General features: G+C 47.3%; 1 protein-coding gene across 1 annotated transcript in view; it reads left to right on the forward strand.

The window, feature by feature from the left end:
• Nucleotides 1–22,866, forward strand: part of NPNT (nephronectin) — a 49,543-nt gene extending 26,677 nt beyond the window's left edge. The window contains exons 5-12 of the mRNA XM_061564083.1: nt 839–958; nt 8,770–8,904; nt 10,777–10,899; nt 11,859–12,521; nt 13,985–14,053; nt 15,106–15,201; nt 16,290–16,555; nt 19,935–22,866. Of these exons, the coding sequence (XP_061420067.1) occupies nt 839–958; nt 8,770–8,904; nt 10,777–10,899; nt 11,859–12,521; nt 13,985–14,053; nt 15,106–15,201; nt 16,290–16,555; nt 19,935–20,039 (1,577 nt within the window). The 3' untranslated portion in view covers nt 20,040–22,866. The remainder of the gene's footprint in view (nt 1–838; nt 959–8,769; nt 8,905–10,776; nt 10,900–11,858; nt 12,522–13,984; nt 14,054–15,105; nt 15,202–16,289; nt 16,556–19,934) is intronic.
• The last annotated feature ends 1,018 nt before the right edge of the window (nt 22,867–23,884 follow it).

Here is a 23,884-nt window from a genome sequence, read left to right on the forward strand (position 1 = left end):
ACGCACAGCCAAAGTCTCGCTGGCACGAGACAGACTCATCTCTAATGACTTCACTTGTAATCCACTCACGCTCACACAGTGCTCGCTCATTTAACGTTAAGGACAGTATGCTGTTAGTGCTGTGCAAGTGAGCACTTACACAGGCAAAGTTCCCCATATAGCTGTTTATGGCGGGACGAGTTTCGCAGTGAGCCCCTGTGAAGGGCGGCACAGGAGGTGGTGTGGTCAGGACCAGGCCCGGCTGCCTCTCTCTCCTCGGAGCTGATGATTTACATGACTTAGGACCATTTCACATAAATCGCTGCTGATATTAGCCGCGATCGGGAATCGATTTCAGGCTTCCAGGTGTAGAGCGCAGCTAACCCCTATGCCCGCGCTCAGCAGGCACGCAAAGACACAGATCTCCCGTGTCGCCTTAACAGACTGCTGGAGCAAGTGCTGTTAGCGAGCACCTAATGAAGGCCGGCACGGCACACGAGGGGGTGGGTGGCCAGCACCACGCCCGGTCGCCTTTGTCTCTCTAGTGACGACATGTACATATCGTACCGGGTACAGGAAAAATTTTTGGCCGAGTCAATCTTCTGGAGGCCCAGGACCGGTTCAGATAATCGTCACCGGTGTTGTCCACGAGTGGGAATTGAACTCTGCTCGGCGGGTCCACGGCACAGCGCAATCACCGCACCACCACCACCGCCGCTCCGCTGCAAGGCGCCACACAGAGCACGCCACAGCAGGTGCCACGGCACGTGCCACGGGCTGGCGTGGGTGTCGTGGCGCGAGTTCTCGCTCAGGCCGTGTGCCCCCCCCCCCCCCCCACGTGCCGCCCCCTCCTGCGCAGACATGCGCACGTGCGGCATGGCCGGCTGTCAGCACGGCTGCGAGGAGACGGGCGGGGAGGTGCGCTGCCTGTGTCCCTCCACCGGCCTGCAGCTGGGACCTGACGGACGCACCTGCATAGGTGAGAGCCCCCCCCCCCTCCTCCCCCTCCCCCCGCCCGACTTCCACTCCGTCGCATCGCGGACAGACGTCCCACGGCCGCGTGAGGTCGACCCCTCGTTGCCTGCGGTCCGGCGACGCGCAGCGGGGTTTGGTGGATTGTGGAGAGCTGGAACGCCGCCTGCTCGCTGCTCGGCGGCGAGGCGCGATTGGTGAACTCTAATCCGAGCCCCAAGTGCAAGAAAGGTTCCGAGTCTGGACCTCACCAGCTGGAGATCCTTATTACTGGGTAAAGGGATTTAGTGAATTAAAATGTTTCAATTTCAAAGATAAATTATGCAATATTGATTGTACTCGGACAGGATATCGTCTATATATTTTTTTATCTATAAATATGTCATATGGATTTGATCAACATTTATACCTCAACTACATTATAGGAGGTTAAGTAGTATTATTTTGAAATTTCGTAGTGTCACGTCAGCCCAGTGAATGACTCTAGATGAAGAGGAATCAGCACGTGGCCTGTGAAGGAGTCACCTGGCAATGCCCTCTCTGAACAACACCAGAGGGAACTTGTTAATCATCAGATTTGGACCAGGCTAAAAGTGAGTTTTAACCCGTGTGTCTCTGATGAATATCCATTTGAGTTATTGATGATGGTGCTGAGGCCATCAACACATTATCCCCTGCTTGGGAATTTGATTTAGTATCAGCTCTTAACCTGGATCTGAACCCGAAATCTAATCTGTACGCAAAATAGACGTTAGCCCTGAGAGCCACCCAGCCAATCCTACCAATGTTAAACATCCTCACCACATACATAAAACATTCACAGCCTTATAACAGAGAAATGTGCAATTTGATAATGTTGGGGGCAATGCTGTTCAATTGGCAGCGTTACCACCCAGCCAGGATGTTTTGGCTTCTTGGCTACAGCCACTGACCAAGTTGCAATAAATTGTCCAGCAGTGAAAATACGACTCGTACGTACGTGCAGAGTTTGCGTCTATGCGTCAGATTAGCCAGCAAGGACGATGTTGAGCTGCCTCTGAGCATGGGCTTGTTCTGGCATGCAAGTTTATTTACATGGACATTAAAAAAGAGAAATTAGTGTTGGCAATGAGCGAAGCTTTTCTGGGCAATTAATGACAAGTTATCAGTTAGGTGTGCTTGCGCATGTTATAACATAAGGGTCTTTAAGGCTGTATAGTTCTATATATATGCAGATGCTATATTAGCACCTTTCACCAGGAAGTAAATCTACTTTAAAGTTTTAATATTTTTTGGATTAGCCACTTTCAGAACTTGAAAATCAGTGGCTGTGGTCAGACTGTAACGGCTTCTCAAAGGTGTTATTGTCTGCACAACAAATGAATTCCCCGAGTAGCTTTAACAGACTGCTGGGGTGCTGTTAGCGAGCACCTATTAAGGCCGGAATGACACACGGAGGGGATGGTGTGGCCAGCGCCGTACCCAGCCTCCTTTGCCTTCCGGGTACCGACGTTTACACATATCACGCCGGCTACTCGTTTAGGGCTGATCATACAAACTCTGCGGCCTCGATGTGATTCCCACAGCTGACATCAATGGCATGTTATATATGGATGGGTCCTGAGTCTCACCTAGGTCAACTCAACCTAGTGGCATAACCACATGTGCACACATATACATTCTACATTCACATGCACGTGCGCAAGCAAGTGGTCACATTAGCCCATATTCCATAACAGCCACCGTAAATATAGCGACATCTCAAATATAGCGACATCTCAAATATAGCCCGTGCTGTCATCTTTGTGGTTTACTCTTTCTCACCCTTCTCACTTTGCAGTCCCACACATGGCTGCACTTGAAAACACGACAGCATTGGTCAGCTGGCCTGAGCCACCTGAGTACTTAAACCACGTCACGAGTGTCCCCTGAAGGACACCTGCATCCAATGGTCTTTGATGTTTACCAAAGGATAATCTATTGGAACTTGGTCAGTTGTCACGGGGATAGGAAGCCACAAAAGCCCAGCAGTTGGTGAAACTCTTATTGAGCAGCATTGCCCCACAACATGACCCGGTTTTTTTTCTTTTATATTTCTATCATAAGGCAGAGTTCATGAAAAATCCAAGTTGGTTTTTAGCATTTGTAGGAGTGGCTGGGTGGTTCATGGGATGGCTGTCCATTCTCGCTACTTATTTGATTTTGAGTTGAATCTGCCACTTGATATTAAATTAGCAAGCATAGCATGTTGATAGTCTCAGTGCAATCGACGGTAACTGTAGAAAATCATACATGAGGTCATTTGAGTTGTTCATTTGCATTGGCCTCATCCACATTCGAGGAATAAAATGGTTAATCTTTTTAAAATAATCAGGTAACACCGAGTGAATAGAGTGTTGTTCAAAATCGGCATTACGAATTCACTAAAGAGGACATCTGTGGTTTTTATTTTCTGGACTGATCTATTTCCTTGGTAAGGTGATGCTCTGCTAACTTAAGTTTAATTGTTGATGAAATCCATGAGTTGCAACAACGAACAACTCTTAGTATTCCGAGTACATTACTGCGTGAATTCTCTCAGGAATTGGAATGTTCATTTCTTCACCCACTAATAAGGATCACCTGCTAGTGAAGTCCATTGCACTGCTTGCATTTGGGCTCAGCTTAAGGGTTTGAGAAGTGAAACTCAGCTGGATGCACTCAGTGAAAGAAGTTGTGCATGTGCCTGGGCTTATGCTGGCTCTAATCCTGTGCCACTCTCAAGGATTTGCTGCTTAATTGCACTTGCGACGTAGACCCAGCCAAGGAGGCAAAGACATTATGTGGGAACACCCTTGGCCTCATTAGGTTTGGATGTAAAAATACAAATAAAATAAACAATAAATATTTTGTTATTCTCCCAGGAAAGGCCCACTGAGCCATGCAGCTCTTTTCAGGAGCGACCTGGCTGCTATCACAAATGACAGCTCAACGAAGTGGCTTATCGTCACGTGGGAATGTATGGCAGCCAAATACTCTCAACGCGTTTATGTTGATTCTAAATGTGGAGGGAAAAAAAACGGAGGATCTGGAGAAAAATCCATTAAATCAAGGGGAGGACATGCAAACTCTAAATATACAGCAGGCGTCAGGGTCGGCATCGAACCCACGACTTCCTGCATACCAGGCGAGGAAGTTAACAGCTTGCCACAGCGGAAACATTTTCCAATAATCTTGGACATTTAACTCCTCTCTCTCCCCCCCCGAGTAACAGCACAAGGTACTGTGTAGGTGTTTTGGTTGTGATATGTTTTTGGGTTGTGCCGCGTGTTGTTTGGCACGATGTCCGACATTTCGCTCCACGTTCTGGGAGCTTATCCTGGCACTGGATTCGTCTCCACACCACACACGGCACAACCCGCAAAAAACGTTGGAGAGTTATGCAGCAAGAACTGCTTTTGTTCCAACGCGGGATTTAGGCGTTGTGTATATAATCTTCATCGCAGAGATGACAATACGTTTTGTCTATTTGTCTGCAGATCTATCTCTCTGACATGAGTACGCACCTGTGCCTGAACCTGTATAACTCTTTGTATTTTCTCTGATATTCACAGCCAATCTTTCAACTCAACCTTTTCCCATGTGTTAATGTACATCTCCTGTTCACGTGGAAAGCACTGTGTTTGTTTTGGAGAGTGTCACTTAGCGCCAGCCGTTCATTTGACCTGGACACCAAAACCTCTCAAACCGGCCGCTGCAGTCAGCATTATCTCAGCCTGTAGAGACGTTATTCAAAAGTCAGAGTAACTTCCTTCCCGAATGATGGCATACTCCAGGACAGCGCGTCCACTTGTCACCAGTGGTGGTGCTTGCCATCAGCAAACCGAGCTAAGGCAAGGCTTTATATGGCCCGAAGCAACCCAAGCGCCCCCAAATTCATGAATGGGGATGCACCAAATATCAGCTCGAGTTGAGATTCTAATAAATATAAAAACCGAATTTACATAATAGATAATATTAATCTCTACAACCTCTACGTTGCCTGCATCTTTCTCTCCCACCATACTCCATCTTTAATATCTGCATCTTGATAATTGGTTCTTTACCCTTCTATCTGGCAACAAAACTGACACCTTTTTGCAAGGAGTCATGTTTGCATAGACCGCAATACCTGCAGTCATAACACAAACAAAAGAACATAACTCTGATAATGTGCACTGTCCTTGAAGTTGATTGGTCCACACCCGAGACAGCTTTCCTTCGAGCCTAGTCTCATATGGGTTGGACCAGATGACGCCAAAAGGCGCACAACTCAAGGACAATGCACCATCAGAGTATGAGAGCTCGGGGCAAGCATCTACACTATGGGGACCTCATTTGCCAGTAAAAATATGATAATTGGTTCTTTACCCTTCTATCTGGCAACAAAACTGACACCTTTTTGCAAGGAGTCATGTTTGCATAGACCGCAATACCTGCAGTCATAACACAAACAAAAGAACATAACTCTGATAATGTGCACTGTCCTTGAAGTTGATTGGTCCACACCCGAGACAGCTTTCCTTCGAGCCTAGTCTCATATGGGTTGGACCAGATGACGCCAAAAGGCGCACAACTCAAGGACAATGCACCATCAGAGTATGAGAGCTCGGGGCAAGCATCTACACTATGGGGACCTCATTTGCCAGTAAAAATATGATAATTGGTTCTTTACCCTTCTATCTGGCAACAAAACTGACACCTTTTTGCAAGGAGTCATGTTTGCATAGACCGCAATACCTGCAGTCATAACACAAACAAAAGAACATAACTCTGATAATGTGCACTGTCCTTGAAGTTGATTGGTCCACACCCGAGACAGCTTTCCTTCGAGCCTAGTCTCATATGGGTTGGACCAGATGACGCCAAAAGGCGCACAACTCAAGGACAATGCACCATCAGAGTATGAGAGCTCGGGGCAAGCATCTACACTATGGGGACCTCATTTGCCAGTAAAAATATGATAATTGGTTCTTTACCCTTCTATCTGGCAACAAAACTGACACCTTTTTGCAAGGAGTCATGTTTGCATAGACCGCAATACCTGCAGTCATAACACAAACAAAAGAACATAACTCTGATAATGTGCACTGTCCTTGAAGTTGATTGGTCCACACCCGAGACAGCTTTCCTTCGAGCCTAGTCTCATATGGGTTGGACCAGATGACGCCAAAAGGCGCACAACTCAAGGACAATGCACCATCAGAGTATGAGAGCTCGGGGCAAGCATCTACACTATGGGGACCTCATTTGCCAGTAAAAATATGATAATTGGTTCTTTACCCTTCTATCTGGCAACAAAACTGACACCTTTTTGCAAGGAGTCATGTTTGCATAGACCGCAATACCTGCAGTCATAACACAAACAAAAGAACATAACTCTGATAATGTGCACTGTCCTTGAAGTTGATTGGTCCACACCCGAGACAGCTTTCCTTCGAGCCTAGTCTCATATGGGTTGGACCAGATGACGCCAAAAGGCGCACAACTCAAGGACAATACACCATCAGAGTATGAGAGCTCGGGGCAAGCATCTACACTATGGGGACCTCATTTGCCAGTAAAAATATGATAATTGGTTCTTTACCCTTCTATCTGGCAACAAAACTGACACCTTTTTTGCAAGGAGTCATGTTTGCATAGACCGCAATACCTGCAGTCATAACACAAACAAAAGAACATAACTCTGATAATGTGCACTGTCCTTGAAGTTGATTGGTCCACACCCGAGACAGCTTTCCTTCGAGCCTAGTCTCATATGGGTTGGACCAGATGACGCCAAAAGGCGCACAACTCAAGGACAATGCACCATCAGAGTATGAGAGCTCGGGGCAAGCATCTACACTATGGGGACCTCATTTGCCAGTAAAAATATGATAATTGGTTCTTTACCCTTCTATCTGGCAGGTATTGCGGTCTATGCAAACATGACTCCTTGCAAAAAGGTGTCAGTTTTGTTGCCAGATAGAAGGGTAAAGAACCAATTATCATATTTTTACTGGCAAATGAGGTCCCCATAGTGTAGATGCTTGCCCCGAGCTCTCATACTCTGATGGTGCATTGTCCTTGAGTTGTGCGCCTTTTGGCGTCATCTGGTCCAACCCATATGAGACTAGGCTCGAAGGAAAGCTGTCTCGGGTGTGGACCAATCAACTTCAAGGACAGTGCACATTATCAGAGTTATGTTCTTTTGTTTGTGTTATGACTGCAGGTATTGCGGTCTATGCAAACATGACTCCTTGCAAAAAAGGTGTCAGTTTTGTTGCCAGATAGAAGGGTAAAGAACCAATTATCATATTTTTACTGGCAAATGAGGTCCCCATAGTGTAGATGCTTGCCCCGAGCTCTCATACTCTGATGGTGTATTGTCCTTGAGTTGTGCGCCTTTTGGCGTCATCTGGTCCAACCCATATGAGACTAGGCTCGAAGGAAAGCTGTCTCGGGTGTGGACCAATCAACTTCAAGGACAGTGCACATTATCAGAGTTATGTTCTTTTGTTTGTGTTATGACTGCAGGTATTGCGGTCTATGCAAACATGACTCCTTGCAAAAAGGTGTCAGTTTTGTTGCCAGATAGAAGGGTAAAGAACCAATTATCATATTTTTACTGGCAAATGAGGTCCCCATAGTGTAGATGCTTGCCCCGAGCTCTCATACTCTGATGGTGCATTGTCCTTGAGTTGTGCGCCTTTTGGCGTCATCTGGTCCAACCCATATGAGACTAGGCTCGAAGGAAAGCTGTCTCGGGTGTGGACCAATCAACTTCAAGGACAGTGCACATTATCAGAGTTATGTTCTTTTGTTTGTGTTATGACTGCAGGTATTGCGGTCTATGCAAACATGACTCCTTGCAAAAAGGTGTCAGTTTTTTTGCCAGATAGAAGGGTAAAGAACGAATTATCATATTTTTACTGGCAAATGAGGTGCCCATAGTGTAGATGCTTGCCCCGAGCTCTCATACTCTGATGGTGCATTGTCCTTGAGTTGTGCGCCTTTTGGCGTCATCTGGTCCAACCCATATGAGACTAGGCTCGAAGGAAAGCTATCTCGGGTGTGGACCAATCAACTTCAAGGACAGTGCACATTATCAGAGTTATGTTCTTTTGTTTGTGTTATGACTGCGGGTATTGCGGTCTATGCAAACATGACTCCTTGCAAAAAGGTGTCAGTTTTGTTGCCAGATAGAAGGGTAAAGAACCAATTATCATATTTTTACTGGCAAATGAGGTCCCCATAGTGTAGATGCTTGCCCCGAGCTCTCATACTCTGATGGTGCATTGTCCTTGAGTTGTGCGCCTTTTGGCGTCATCTGGTCCAACCCATATGAGACTAGGCTCGAAGGAAAGCTGTCTCGGGTGTGGACCAATCAACTTCAAGGACAGTGCACATTATCAGAGTTATGTTCTTTTGTTTGTGTTATGACTGCAGGTATTGCGGTCTATGCAAACATGACTCCTTGCAAAAAGGTGTCAGTTTTGTTGCCAGATAGAAGGGTAAAGAACCAATTATCATATTTTTACTGGCAAATGAGGTCCCCATAGTGTATCTGTATCTTTTTCATTTCATTACATGTCTTCTCTCCATCTTTCTTCTCTCATCTTACTGCATCTCTAATTCCTGTCCACATTTCTCTCATCTCGCTACATCTCTAACTCCTGTCTGCATCTCTTCCGTCATTTCGTGAAGGAGTTTATAATCCAATTGGTCAGGCAGCCAAGAATGATTCCTGCTTTGCGCGCCCCCATTGAGCCGGCGCCACCGCTGCTTGTCGGGGTGGCAGACGATTGAGCGTTGAGGAGAGCCACGTTTGTCCCGCCGTAGACGTGGACGAGTGCAAGGCGGGCAAGGCCGTGTGCCCGCGTCACAAGAAGTGCGTCAACACCTTCGGCAGCTACCTCTGCAAGTGCATCGACGGCTACGACCTCAACTACCACAGCGGCAAGTACCAGTGCAAAGGTGAGAGGCCGCAGGCGTCCATCTCCCGGCGCGGCAGTTAAAACAATGGGCGGGTTTCTCTACTCCCCCTGTCCCTGTCCACCCAGCGGCTATGCAGTCATGGGCGTGCCGCCGTCGATCGGTGGGTCACATGTGATGGAGTCAAGCATGGCTACTCCCACCGCTTCCAAGATGTCTGGCCATCGTGGAAGAGTAGGCCATTATACCCTCTCAGAGCGGCTCTAGATCTCCATGTCTGTATGTAAGTTGAACTTCTCTCACGCCGTACGTAGCCAACCGTGCTAATCCGAGGTGGGGGGAAGGACAACAAACTAAACACAACAAGCACTTCTAAAGAAATAAGTGTTCAATGTAGATTAAAAGTGCATAGCTTCCCAGTGGCTTCTTAATATTGGAAGGAAGAGCGTTCCAGACGGCCGCAGAAGCGCATCTGAAAGCACGAGCGATGTGGTGACCACCGTCTTTGTTCGAGTCGAGGGCGCTTCCACCAGCGTTGGCATGTGCAAACATGGCAGGGCTGCACCTTTACCTTCATCTCTGCAGGAAAGGGATTCAAAATAAATGCCTTCACACTGTTTTATACTTTTACTACAAACCTCATTTCCTCTATGAATTGCAGTCCCCGGTTACAATGGAACGCCGGGCTGTGGCAGGCAACCATGTCTCAACGTTGACGGTGGCTGCACTGGACTCTATTTTAGCTTCCCGTGAAGTGACCCAGACTGCACATTTCTAGATATTCCATTCACACCAGGTGTTGCCAATGGGGTAACTGAAGATTGACCGCACATGCAGTGCTTTTGGAAACCAGACACACACCTGGCTTTGGGATTTAAAAAATAATTCTCAGCAGATCCCTGCACTGGGCCTGCCCTGAGCGACACGGTGTCTCGACACGAAGCCTCATCCCGCACCCTTCTCGCTTTGAACGTTAGCGCAGCAGCAGTGGTTTCTGTCGCCACGATGGATGATTGAAGGGGCACCGTGGAGGCGAGGGGTCTTCACGGTGGCGAAGATGTTAACTGTCTCGCCTGGTATACAGGAGGCCGTGGGTTCGACCCTGACACCTGTTTAATTGAAGTTTGCGTGTCTCTCTCCCCGTGGTTGTGTGGATTTTTCTCCGGTCCCTCCACAATTAGAATCAACACCACGCGTTTGTCTGCTATAAATTACCACGTGATAAGCCACTTCATTGAGTTATTATTTGCGGCCAGGTCGCTTCTGGAATAGAGCTATATAAAGAAATAGTAAAACTAAAGGATTGTACTATGCAGAAATGCAGCAGCGGTAGCAGCAGTGTGAGATGGATTGGGAGGTTAAATCTACGAATCTTCTAACTCAATGCACCTCTCCACGACGTGCTGAATTCCACAGCTAATCACAAACGCGTGCGTAAGTGTGTGCACAGGTGTGCATTGCTCTTGTTCTGTAGGTAGGTGTGGGTGCAACTGTAAGCCACATGCTTTTGGAGTGTTCAGCTTTTTAATCGGGTTCATGGGTACTGCTACTGTATTAAACATTCCCAAATGTTCCATTGGGCTGACAAGCAGCATGAAATACTGAGAAATATTGCCAGGAGTTCCTTGATGGGCAATGAACTGCTTGAATGCTTTTTTTATTTTACTTCAACCCATACGTTCTTCACGATTCGAAAAACTAATTTTGAATGCCAGCAAAACTAAAATTGAAAGTCTGAACATGAGCCCCACGTGCACAACGCTGCCTCCGTCTTAGCAGCCAAAGCGACTCCTTACAATTGTTGTGACCCTAAGCCGTAACCCACGGCAACAGAGGTGGCTGCTGTGAAGGGCGGGCGGGCGATCCGTCTCGATAGCCCGTGTGCCGACGCAGAGTGAGTGGCTTTGTGCACAGACACGGACGAGTGCAAGCTGGGCAAGCACAGGTGCCACGCCAACGCCGTGTGCTACAACACGCCCGGCTCCTACCGCTGCAAGTGCAAGCCGGGCTTCCGTGGCAGCGGCTCCGACTGCACACGTGAGCTCCGCCTGCCGCCGCCACGTTATCTCGCCTGACCACGTTGAATGTGAAATTCTGGTTGTTTACCTGCATCTACGAAAGAAGAGGAAGCTCCTCCTTCGCAGTGTTAATTGTGAAGCAGTCCCCCCTCCTTAACCACCTTCCAGTCCTCTCTTAAAGCCTCACCACCGCCACCACTTCTTCTACATCGCCCATTGCCTTCCTCTTCCCTCCCCTCGCCCCTCCGCTCTCGCCGTGCCTCCGCTGCCCTGTCGTGACCCCCACGTGCCCTCTGTTATGGTCGCTCATTCCTCGGCCCTTGCACTGCCCCTGCCATCTAAATCACTCTCATGTTTGTTACTGCTTTTAAACAATTTTATATTTAGAGAGCGCCTTGAGCTCTATAAATATTAAATAAGATTCAGTGGATAGCCACAACCCACCCCAAACTTCCTCCCCCCAAGAAAATACACCGCTTACTTTGATACACATTCGATTTTTGTATCAGGCAAACGTACGTACATAATGATCCAGACAAATTTCTTTTGCGAGACGCTCCACCACCCCGACACAGCCAAACGAATGATAATGTCGCGTGAGCGAGCGTCTTAACGATGATCCAATTATCAGTCGTTTCAGGTCGCGCATGGATACGATGAAGAACGGTGCTTACAACCACAATTTAGAAGTGTGGGTATTTCCCACCTCTTCCAAGATATCTGGCCAACATGGAAGAGTAGGCCAAAATAGCCCCAAAGGGGCTCCCCAGAGCTTTCTACTCGTCGGGGTCCTTCTGCCAGCAGTGGCGTGAGCAGGCAACTGCAGGGCTGCACCGTTGCCTCTCGCCATTCCACGCAACGGGCGGGGAACACAGCAGCTGGTGACTCCTGGTGGAGCCCCTCGAGTTCCTGGGTCGTGGCAGAGCTTCGGGTGACATTGCGCTCCCACTGTCCCCCCCACCCAACCCCACCCTTCAGCGGTGCCAGAAATCCCCAACGTCGCCTCGCCCGTCTTCCTGGGCGGGGGCGGCAGCCGCCACTACCTGCGCAACCTGGTGACCGGGCGGCACAGCGTCGTCCGGCCGCACCGCAAGGAGCTCAGGAACGAGATCCCCACGCCGCCGGCCCCGGCGGCACCCGCGCGCACCCCGGCCCGCACCGAGCGGCGGCCCGGCCTCCAGCCCTTCGACTACGACGAGAGCGGAGCGTTCATCGGCGCGCCACGAAAGCTGGAGGGGCCCGCCGGCCGCAAGGGCCTCAAGAAGGAGAGCAACGCGGTCGGGGGGACCACGGCCCTGGGAGGAGGAGCGACGGTCACGGAAGGAGCGGGGACCGCCGGTGGGAGCGTGGGAGGTGGGGGGAGCGCAGGCGGCGGTGGGACGGGAGGCGGTGGTGGGAGTCCCGGAGGTGGTGGGGGGAGTCCCGGAGGTGGTAGGGGGAGTGCAGGAGATGGGGGGAGTGCAGGAGCCGCTGGGACGGGAGAAGCCGGTGGGACGGGAGGATCCGCTGGGACGGCAGGGCCCGGTGTTGCGGCCGGAGCGGGAGCTGTGGGGCTGACCCCCCGGCCGGAGGGCGGAGACGACGTCCACGCGAGCAACAGCATCGACCCCGAACCTCAGAAGCCTCGCGGAGACATCTTTGGTAAAGCCTGCGGTTTTCAAAGCACTGCACGTCATCTGCACACTCTCACCTGCTCTGGTTTTCATCACAGAGAGGGCATTTGGCAATGATTTTGCTCCGAGGAATCTGACCACGGCTGGTGGAGGCTCCGGGATACAATGGCCTCGAGTCAAACGGCTGTGTTCCAGGTGACGTAAATATTTACATGCAGCAGTCAAAATATTTTGAAGACTGAAATTTAAAGGATGTTGCTGAGAGCGACTTGCTCTTGATACTGGAGTCATCAATAGAATAACCTTGAACTTTTGTGCATTTTTTCTTCCTGGGGATTTTTTTTACACAAAGAGATGCCTTTAAAATAATGTTCACGTTAAGTTTGTGAAACTTAACATCACAATCATTGTGCCCTACTGGCAGACAAACGCCCATTGGCACGCCAAGTGCTGAGCCACCACCGTGTGCCTGCATGGACAGCTGCCACGGGACGTGGCTTTTCCACGTGGTTGAGATGAGGCGTCAAGCGCTCCGAGATGCCCCGGCTCATAGGGGGCCACTACTGTTTATCAAAAACAAATCAACATTAATATCATACAAATCAATATTCATATCATACAAATCAACATTAATATAATACAAATCAATATTCATATCATGCAACTTAACATTCATATCATACAAATCAACATTAATATCATACAAATCAATATTTCTATCACACAATTCAACATTAATATCGTAAAAATATATTTTAATATCAAACAAATCTATATTAATATCATGCAAATCAATAATAATATCATACAAATCAATATAAATATCATACAAATCAATATAAATATCATACAAATCTAATTGCAGGTGGCTTCCCACTCCAGTGGCAATGCGGTGGTGCCCAGCTGCTGGCCACAGCCCCTCGGCACAAGATGAACATTCAGGATTCCCGTAGAGTTGAAATCAATTTAATTTTCCTCGGAGGACTGAATGGCTGAGTCGACCTCTGTTAGGATGTGAACCTTGTGTGATCTTCAAATATTGAGCGTGCGCTCCACTGCTCCACGTTCACAGTTTGGGTCACCTTTCACGAACTCAATAAATTAACAAGTTGGGAGAGAAAAACAATCGCACATACTCATTCACGTGGCACTTTCCCCAACGCACTTTGGTCTTCGGAAACATTGCTTCATTCGTATGAAAGCCGAGGAGCAGGTGTCAAGGCGAAATGTGTTTGTGTACTGGCAAATACACGGTCGTCATTTTTGCTTTGATGCATTCCTTTGATAAATGTCGCCCGATTTCAGCTGAGAAAGTCCTGAACGTGAACTTTATTATAAACATAAATTGACATTGAATCATCTTTACGAGAGTTATCATGGCCATCCTCCACCCGTTCCAGACAGATGTACCGACAGAGCTAATCTTAGTTGGACAGCGTTCAGAAATATCTGTGTGTGTGACGGTGGTGTGTGAATGTGTCTGTGCTGCAGTGCAATCTGGGAAGGAAACCTTTCAGGGCGCCATCTCAATCGACTGGGGCAGCAGCGCGGACAGAGAGAGTAAGTCACGCAAATCTCTCGCGAGCCTTGCCTCATGGTTACGGTCTGACACGCAGCTCAGGAGCAAAAGCCTCGGCATATCTCACCCCAATGGCATGTTATCTTTGCGTTTAGTGAGAGGCACCACCTGCCCAGATTATCCTGATACCAAATGCCTTGGATTCTGATGCCCCGTGCACGCGAACAGTCTTGCATCGCAGCACCTCACTGAAAGGTTCTCCCACATTTTCCGCACGTGGGGAGCTTCTGTTTCCAGCTGGTCTGGTTCACAACCCGTGCATCTTTGTACACTGTACTTGCGTGAGTACACCGATTGTCATCAGCCTTGGTCAACGCACTGGAGGATGAAGGCCTCCCCAAGCCACCACCATCTCGTGACCACGTGACCCCGCAGTGTAACAATCCACACGAGCTGATTTCATCGCGTGGATGGTGGATGTCCTCTCAGATGCGTTTTCCGTGCCTTGGCTGCCACTCCGTCGACTAACCTTGTGGAAAAATAACATTCAACAAATGTTGCTGTCTCGTACCGAACGGGCGCCACAGTGTTTGTGGAGTTTTCTTGCCGCAGTTGTTTAACAGGCCACACTCTGGTGATGAGACCGAAACCAGTGTTTCCTGCTTAAACAAATTCCTGTTGACAAACATTGGTCCAGAAGGCTGATAGGCCGACAGGCTGGAGGACTATCAAGTTATTGAAATCCCCCACCACCCGACCGCCAGGCCTCTGTCCACCCAGCCGTATAACTCGGCACAGCAGTCAGTCCGTCAGTCGAGCGGAAGGTGACGTGTGATGGAGGCCAAAATATGGAACTCCCACCTCTTCCCAAACTTCTGGCCAGTATGGAGGAGTAGGCCAAATACCCCCTCTAGAGCTCACATTAGTGGAAGCCCTTCTGCCAACAGTTGCGTAAGCAGGGAAGTGAAGCGTTGATGGTAACCACGCGCAGCATCAGAGTTCAATGATTGTGCATCAATGCTGGTTTGTGCCATTGCTGCTGTTGCTGCTATTGATGTCGATGTGCTGCCTCTCCTTGTGCTGGTGCTGCCAGATTTCTACAGGAACTGCGCCTTTGGGCAAGGAACCTGCGAGTGGATGCAGGACGCTGAAGACGACTTTGACTGGAAATTCCTGGAATCGCCCGATGGTAGGGAACCCCCGTGTCTATTGGCTCATTAACAACAACAACAACATCAGCAATAACAACAACATCAGCAGCAGCTGCAGCAGTAGCAGCAGCTTAAGAGCTATTCCTGTTTGGAGGAAAGCAATTCCCACTTCTTACTCACAGTTGGAATCCCAATGCTAGGTTTGGATTTAATTCCCACGCAAAATAAAACACGAATGCCGACTTCTCCGCAGCTCTGATTGGCATTGTTGGCTACGTATGGTGTGAAAGAAGTTCAACATACATACACATGCATTGCTGAAGACCAGCACACAAAGTCTCGCGATGAGCGTGACTCGTCATCTCTTAGCTCTACACAAATGAGTCGTCTGCATTTGTTTTGAACGACGATGGTGAAAAATTATGGTTACAAAGATCGCAATGAGATAAATGACAAAGATTTTAGTCACGTCAGTTTTATTGCTGGTTGTGTTGATTTTTATTGCCATTCATGAGATGATGATGTAAGTTATAGGATGATAATGAGGTCAGCCAAGATTAAATCATGATTCTAGAAAGTTTGATGAAGATGGCGATGTTAGTCATGACGCTCACGTCAATTGTGACACGGATGTCGACATTAGGGATGGCGATCATGGTGAGAGTGTAGGTGTCAGTGATCAAGCGTTGATGCCTGGAGTGACAGTGTCATGATGATGATTATGATACCAGTGCTGATGATGATGGTCTCCCTGATTGAAGGTGATCATTATATCTGTAATGACAACGTCTTGACGATGATGGCGTTGTCTTCTTCATAATGAAAGGGATGATGATGTCGTCAGTACGACAGTATCATTATAATGATAGTGATACTAGTGCTGATGTTGGTTGATCTCAGTGATGAAGATGATCATCATATCGGTAATGACAATGTCTTGATGATGATGAAAACGAGGATGATTATAATGTCATCAGTCACGACAATATCATCATGATGATTTCGATGCTACGAGCGGTGATGATTATGAAGATGACAATTGTCAGTAATGAGTGTCTTCGCGACGACAATGAAAGCGATCAACACGCACGTTTTGCGTGTGTGTGTGTGTGCGTGCGCTCCGCAGGCCGCGAGCGCTACATGACGGTGCCGGCCACCTCGAGCCGCCGCCGCGAGATCGGCCGACTGAGCCTCTCCCTGTCCAGCCCCGTGCCGCAGGGCGACTTCTGCGTGTCGTTCCGCTACCGCGTGGCGGGCGAGCACCCGGGGAAGCTGCGGGTGATGCTGCAGAGGGGCGGCCGCGTGGGGCCGCCCGTGTGGGAGTGGTGGGGCGCCGCCACGGGCCAGTGGCGGCACTCGGGGCTCACGTTACTGCCCACGGCGCTGGAGAGCGTGAGTCTCCCCCCCGGCGGTTCGCCTGCATGCGCGGGGGCGGTGGCGGGGGGCTCGCCGCGTGGCCAACGTACGCCGATGATTAAATCCTTTCCCGTTCCGTGTACTTCATCAGCTTTTCTTCCGATTGCATTCCGATGTCGTACGTGGACGTCATCGGAACGTGCGTGGACGTCATCGGAACGGCATCGGAAGAAGAACTCAAATAAAATAACTTTATCTGTATCAAGGCTCCCACAAGGCTATGCGGGGGGGGGGGGGGCGTGTGGCACAGTTTGGCGCCAGCTATCGTAGAGTGCGGTCGTGTCGCTACGGTTCTCTGCGGTGAGTGCGACGTCTTTAAAAACAACGGTTCCATGCCTCTCTAAATAAAATTAACTCTGAACCGCTGAAACAGGACACTCCATCCCTCAAATTGTAGACGTCTCGTAAGCACGATGGTGGAATGGCGGGTAGTGGCGCTGCTCGGGGCACGCGTTGCTTCAAGAGAGCGCGATGAGTCTCTTCCCCGGGGTTGGTTTGTAGAAGGAGGACTGGGGTCACACTGGGGGTCACTTCACCCGTGCGTCCCTCTATACAGATCAATGTGATGACAGTAAGCCAGCCCTGTGGCGGGGTCATCGCTAGGAGGAGCCGGTGGGGCCAGGCACCACGAGTGAAGGAAAAGAAAAGCAAGCTTTTGACAAGACTGCTATTTATAAGTGTTATAAACATACTTCACCACGCTGGTTAGTGCGGGTTGGTGAAGGCCGGGGGAGTGGGGACATAGATACGGGAACATAGAAGTACAGTACAACACACATTTTTTGTTCACTCCCCTAAGTTGATGGTAAAGTATAGCCACAACGCCTGAAACAACTCATATGCATGGTGGTCGCCCATCCAAGTTCTGTCCAAGACGAAATCCTACTTTGAGATCTGAGATCTGGTGAGATCGTGTGCGTACAGTACTGGACAGCGTGCATCAAGCACAATTCTGTACTTAGAAATACCCAGGATGCTTAAAGACCATAAATTAATTAACGCAGAATCTCAGAATTATAGCTATAAATTGACCAAACACTTGGGATATCCGCTAACAATAGCCGCGTTTCTAACGAGCACGCGCTTCATGGTATTGTGTTTGGGGAGACACAGCAGGCCCTGCTGGTGCCGTTATTTATACGCCGCGTATTTCTGTCCTGAAAGCTCAGTAGGGGGAATGTTTCGGCAGTCGGGGCCTGGCTCGCCACCGCAGTCAGAATTTATGGAGCATAAATTGCTCTGAGCTTTTTTTTTTTTTAAATGCGGCTTCGTGTTGCCGTTTAAGAAGATCACGAGTGACAGCTGTCCGCTGAAGTTACGCTCGGGATAAAGGCTGCTTGGCACCCGTCTACCGTGATTTTTATTTAGCCGGTTATGTCAAAAATAAGGATAAATAATCGCGGGCAAATATACACTTCTTCCATAAGGCCGTCACACTGCTCCAATGAAAGCATGAACATATTATAGTTGTTATTATTATACAAGAAGGTCCATTGCCTCAAATGTCACCGATTAAGTATTTTTCATCCGATGGCTCGCAGTGTCATTGACGAACGTGTCGAGGTCTTTTTCAACACGGCAGCATCGTCACCAAATCATGTTTTTCGCATAAACAAAAAGCGCGCTCTGCTCGGAGCTGATCGTGCGGCAGTAATTGAAGAAGCAGCAGCGGCCCGTGGAGGCGCAGTATTTTTGCCGGTAACGCGAGCGCACGGTCGAGGAATGAGCCACCAAGACGCAATAAAACGCCGTGCTCACGTTACTTGCGTAAGCAATAAAGCCCCTGCGTCTTATTTCTGCCGCAAAAATAATGGTTGTACGCTATCAATGCCGTAGTGCCATTAAACATAACACTGCTTGCTTTGATAATTGGTTTTTTACCCTTCTATCTGGCAACAAAACTGACACCTTTTTTACATGGAGTCATGTTTGCATAGACCACTATACCTGCAGTCATAATGCAAACAAAAACACAACTCTGATAATGTATGCACTGTCCTTGAAGTTGATTGGTCCACACCCGAGACAGCTTTCCTTAGAGCCTAGTCTCACATGGGTTGGACCAGATGACGCCAAAAGGCGCACAACTCAAAGACAATGCACCATCAGAGTATGAGAGCTCGGGGTAAGCATTTACACCATTGGAACCTCATTTGCCAGTAAAAAAAATATGATAATTGTTTTTTTACCCTTGTAAAAAAAAAATAGGTGTCAGTTTTGTTGCCAGATAGAAGGGTAAAAAAACAATTATCATATTTTTTTACTGGCAAATGAGGTTCCAATGGTGTAACTGCTTGCATTGTTGATGTCGTGTTCACGGAAAGCTGCTGCTGGGTGGTTTTAACGCACGTGTTTGTGTCTTGTTTTAAACTCTGGGGTCGTTTCCCGCGCCTGCTGCTTGGCACTGCCAGGTCTATTTAGTTGCTTTCTTCACTTGCGTTGTGCAATCTCATTTTCGCTGTTTCAATTTTGTTAATGGTTCTTATTACTATTATTTTTAAATACATTAGTTTTAACTCCGACTTTGGTTTTGTATTTTACGTAACGCGTCTTCCTTGGGTTCATCAATTCTCGTTCACCGCGTTATTAAGCTATCCAATTACACGGCAGTCTCACTGGAACGAGACCGGGTTGAAAGCTCCATGAAATACTGACAAGGTCACAATTCTAATGTAAAGGATATGGAGATGGGGATTACTTTCTCAGTCCGGGGGGCGACAGAGAGAAGGTGGCATGGCGGTACACAACGATTTGCGACATCTGAGAAACACTGTGCGGGATGTGTGTGCCACAGCGGGATAGGGCTTAACTTGAACCTTGGTTTTGGCAGAGAATTTGAAACGAGGATTGGGGCTGTATTTATCTCTGCTTGGGCCATTGTGCAGTGCACCCCCTACATTGTGCTTCACGGACTAGTTTGATTGCCAGCAGAATGTTCGGAATTTCAGGTGTGCTGTTGATTCCCATGTGGGTGCGATTACACACCGAAATTCAATGGAGCACAGGTGGCAGGTCAATGTGTGTGTGTGTTATTTGAGAACGCGACTTCCTTTTAACTTAACCGTTGCAAATGCCAGAATTAGGTACAGTGTAATTATCAATTTCCACATGCATGACTGGATGTGTATCTTTGTGACAAAAGCATTTGTTGCACTCTAATGTGCTCCCACAGTCTATGCTGTCCAGCTTCACCAATCAACGCTGAGCAGCAAGTGGAAGTATGGTCAAGTCACAGCTGCGACCCGCGTGGCCTGGGGAGGTCTTCGTGCCGCAAGTGGATTGACAAGGGTGCTGTGCGCGGCCACCGACCACAATAACCCGCGTCTCTGCCCGTGTGCCCGGCTCGTGTGTGCAGATTGTCTTCGAAGCCGAGAGAGGGAAGGGGAGGAATGGAGAGATCAGCCTGGGCGACGTGATGCTCAAGTCCGGACCCTGCCCCGAAGAACTCATGGAAGATTAGTGGAGGGCGGCGATCCGGCGTGCGTGCACGCGCACGCACACGCACGCACACACCAACACACACACGTGCGCATAGGCGCACGCACAAACATGCACGCACACGCACACACCCACATCTGCGTGCGTCGGACTTGCAGCGTGTATATACACCGGGTGTGATTCTACACTGGCATAAAGACAAACCAGAAATGCATTTCAAAAGCAGTTCCTGTGGTAGCTTTCATTCTGCCACTTTACCCTCCCAGTCCATAATTCTCATTGCACTTTCGGCCAACCGCTATTTAAATACATATACGTAACAGTGAGTGTCTTTATTCATGCCTTAGCCCTTAATATTATTATTGTTGTTGTTATGGGAGACACACGACAATTTACCAGTGCTCCAGTACAGATCTATGTATGGGCACACCTTGAAGATAATTTCATGTTGTACATGTAGTAGGATTTTATTTAGTTGAAACCATTAACTCATTTAGCTTGCTATTATTGCATTAATCTCGACGGTGGATGGATACGGATGGAATTGGAGCAGTACGACAGAAATGCCCCTTGAGAAGAACGGTGCACTCTACGATCAGGGGATCACAATTGTTGCCCCAATTAAAGGAACTGTGGGGTGCATAGATTTGTGGTGAGATTTGCGGGGGCAGTCCCGTGTCTTTTCAAAATGGGCATTTTTCAGTAAACTCTGCCATCTCTCTGGATTGTCCAATTCAGTAGTTATCCTCGATTTTTATTTTATTTCGTAACATGTTTAAGAGGAGGCTTGCAAATGGTGAATCGGCGCAGATGTTTTTTTAAAATTATAAATTATTCCATCTTCTTCCAAGTGATAGCTCACCATTCAAATTTGGAAAGACAAACGTTGCGTTGAAAAGATCACAGTTTCATGGAAAGGCTAGTCCACTGAAGCATTTAAATATGCACTATGCTTTTATTTCATTCTATTACAGAGACCGCTGGCTGTAAGGTTATCATTTGACAATTAAAATCTTTAAATGAGCTGTGATGAGCATCAGGAGTTCCCACTGTGCTTATTGAAGCAACTGTCAGTGCTGTGGTACTGCTACTTGCGATACACTCAACCTCACGGTACACCGGGACAGTTTTAGTTCAAGTCGTCGCTGGCAATGCTGGGTGCTCCATTTCCGAGTGTAAACATGTAGTTGCTCGTGTCTGGACAGATCTGATCACTGCTGTCCCCATGAGCAAGCTTGATGTGAACTTCAAATCTGTTTGCAGTGAGCATAGGTCACGAGAACTCCCAAAGTGGTGGGCTCTGTAAACCAAATCATTGTTCATCAAATCTGCTTTTCAGCTGTTTTAATCGATTAGACACACATACCAGGTTGCTCAAAGCGAACGTGTAGTTTGTGACAATTGACATCAACGATTGTGATAATATTGACCCGGTGTGTCATGTTTTCTATCGCCACAGTACTTCAATTTGTTAATGAACAAAGTCGTTCAAAGTTAAAAATTTGTAGCTCTTATTGTGTCCTACATATTTGTGTGTTTTTTTAAACAAGTTATATCGTTGCATACATTGTATTATTGCATTAGTGTGTTAGTAACGTTTCGATTCAGACACATTTACGTGTGGATATTGTATATTTACTTTACATTATGCCTGTTTAAACCTGGGCTCTACATAAATCATGACAACAACAACTTTAAAGGGTGCTATTTCCGAATACTTTGTGAGATTCATGCATACATACTATAAATAACTGCCGAGCATAACATACCACGTTTTTTTATCCTACCTTCAAAGTCTGCTTGAACTTCTTAGATATTTCATCTGCGGTTACAAAGTAGATTAAATATTCCTAAAATGTTGAGAGAACATTTCTAACTGTTTGTTCTATTTTTCTTCAACAATTTTTATTTGTTAACACAAGAGCCACACTTTAGAATTGTTGCCACATTGGTTAATGCACGGCCGTTATTAACCCACCGAATTTGAGTTTTATTCCTGACTTGGGCAAACATCGGTGGACGTTGATAAATTGCATCAGTATTGGCTCCCCCATTCACCAGTGTGCACTGACCATTGCGGTGAAGTATGGTCAAAACAACCTCCACGGACAACACAGTGTGGGGGGGGGAGGTCTTCATCCAGAAATGGATTGCCAATGGGCTATGAATTGTTACGCGCAGTGGGATAGAATTAGACCGACTTAAACATGTCATGCGAAATAAAACAGCGCTTCGATTCTCTTCTCGTCTCGTGCCATCACAGTCGCGCTTTGGGTATTTTTGTTTTATCCTGTGACGGGCACTTGATTTTAATTAAGAATATTTGTCAGAAGTTAAATTCGAATTTAATGTGGTAGTTTTACTTTTAAGTTCGTTTAATTCTCACAAACACTGACATTCTAAAGAGGTTATGCGTCATTGTTTTTCCAGCGTGTTTCCCAGTAGCTTACTGACACTTTCTGTGGTCATTCACAATGTTTATGGTGTGTCTCAATCGGCAAAGTGACCCACAAGCCCATGGTGCCCTTTTATGTAAACTAACATTATTTTAAAGACAATTTGAGGGTAGCACACATATCCAATTAGCTGTAAGACTTGTGTTTATAATTTTAAAATATTTGTGTACTCCTTAGCTTCCAACTGTGTTTTTCTATTTCTATATCAACTGCTTATCAGTAAACTATTTTATTCTGCCTATAACATTTGTGTTCATACCAATGAATGATCAATTTAGAATACCTTTTCCTGAATTTACTAGTTATTTCAACAATTGCTCTTTGGCTTCGATGCTGTCTTGCAGCTCATTGCATTTTACGTCTCCTCGCTGGTTTATAAACTTGTACAGATCACGTTTGCTCTCGTATATCTCTTTGGATGATTCATTTGCTCGCGAAACAACGGGAATTGTAGTTCACCCAAGGTGACACGTCTCAAATGATTCTCATCCCATCTGCTGCTCTTGAAAATATGTCACGTGTAATTGTTTTTATATTTACTGTTTAAGAAGAATTTCAAGCTGAAACTTTCAGAATTTCCTTTGACAGCCCAGCATTAAGATGTTTTCGCAGAGATTTTGAACTCTATACCGACTCAAGAGTGTTTGTACACAGATATCATAATTACATCACATGATGATATGTGTTATCTAATGAATGCTGATCCAAATTAAATCCAAATAAGAATGCATGATCAGCCTTTTTAAGTTATGTTAATTTGTTATAATTGGTATATGAGGGATTGGGCAGGTCCATTAAATGAAGTGACATTACAATTTATCGAACCAATTATGTTAATATTTAACTAGCCCCCCCCCCCCCACCTCATACAAGTGGTGGGGGTTGTAATGACAATTCTTCACCATGATGGTCAGAATGGGTTGGTGCAAGCATGGAGCTTAATGTGATGGTTGCGTTAAAGTCTTGAACAGCCGGAACCTCCTGCAGTGCCCTCTGCTGGTAACATCGCCGTGTAGAGACCCACGCTGCCCGGCCGATGATCGGTGGTCACCCAATCCGAGCACGATCCACGGCAAAATGTTGCTGAGCTTCTGAAATGTGATGATGATGGAGGCATTTCGAGTGATTCGGTCACCTCCACGTGGCACAATTGTGTGTTTCAGCTCATTGGATGACTCAATTGGAAATGCTCTGCCCTGAAGCTAAATTGTGTATTCTCGCCAAAGTGTGGGATCCGCTGCGTATGTTTGTGTGTACATGCATCCGTATGGACTGCGCAGCAAATGCATGACCGTTGTTTATGACCCCGTGAGAGTCCACTGAGACGAGTCTGTCTTGGGAGGCAAACTTGGGCTGCACAGTAAAGTACAACTTCATCTTAGTGCAGACAAATGAACAACACGAGAGGGAA

The sequence above is a fragment of the Lethenteron reissneri genome, chromosome 32, assembly GCF_015708825.2.
Source record: "Lethenteron reissneri isolate LAM-NWPU_2019-01 chromosome 32, ASM1570882v1, whole genome shotgun sequence".
NCBI lineage: Eukaryota > Metazoa > Chordata > Hyperoartia > Petromyzontiformes > Petromyzontidae > Lethenteron > Lethenteron reissneri.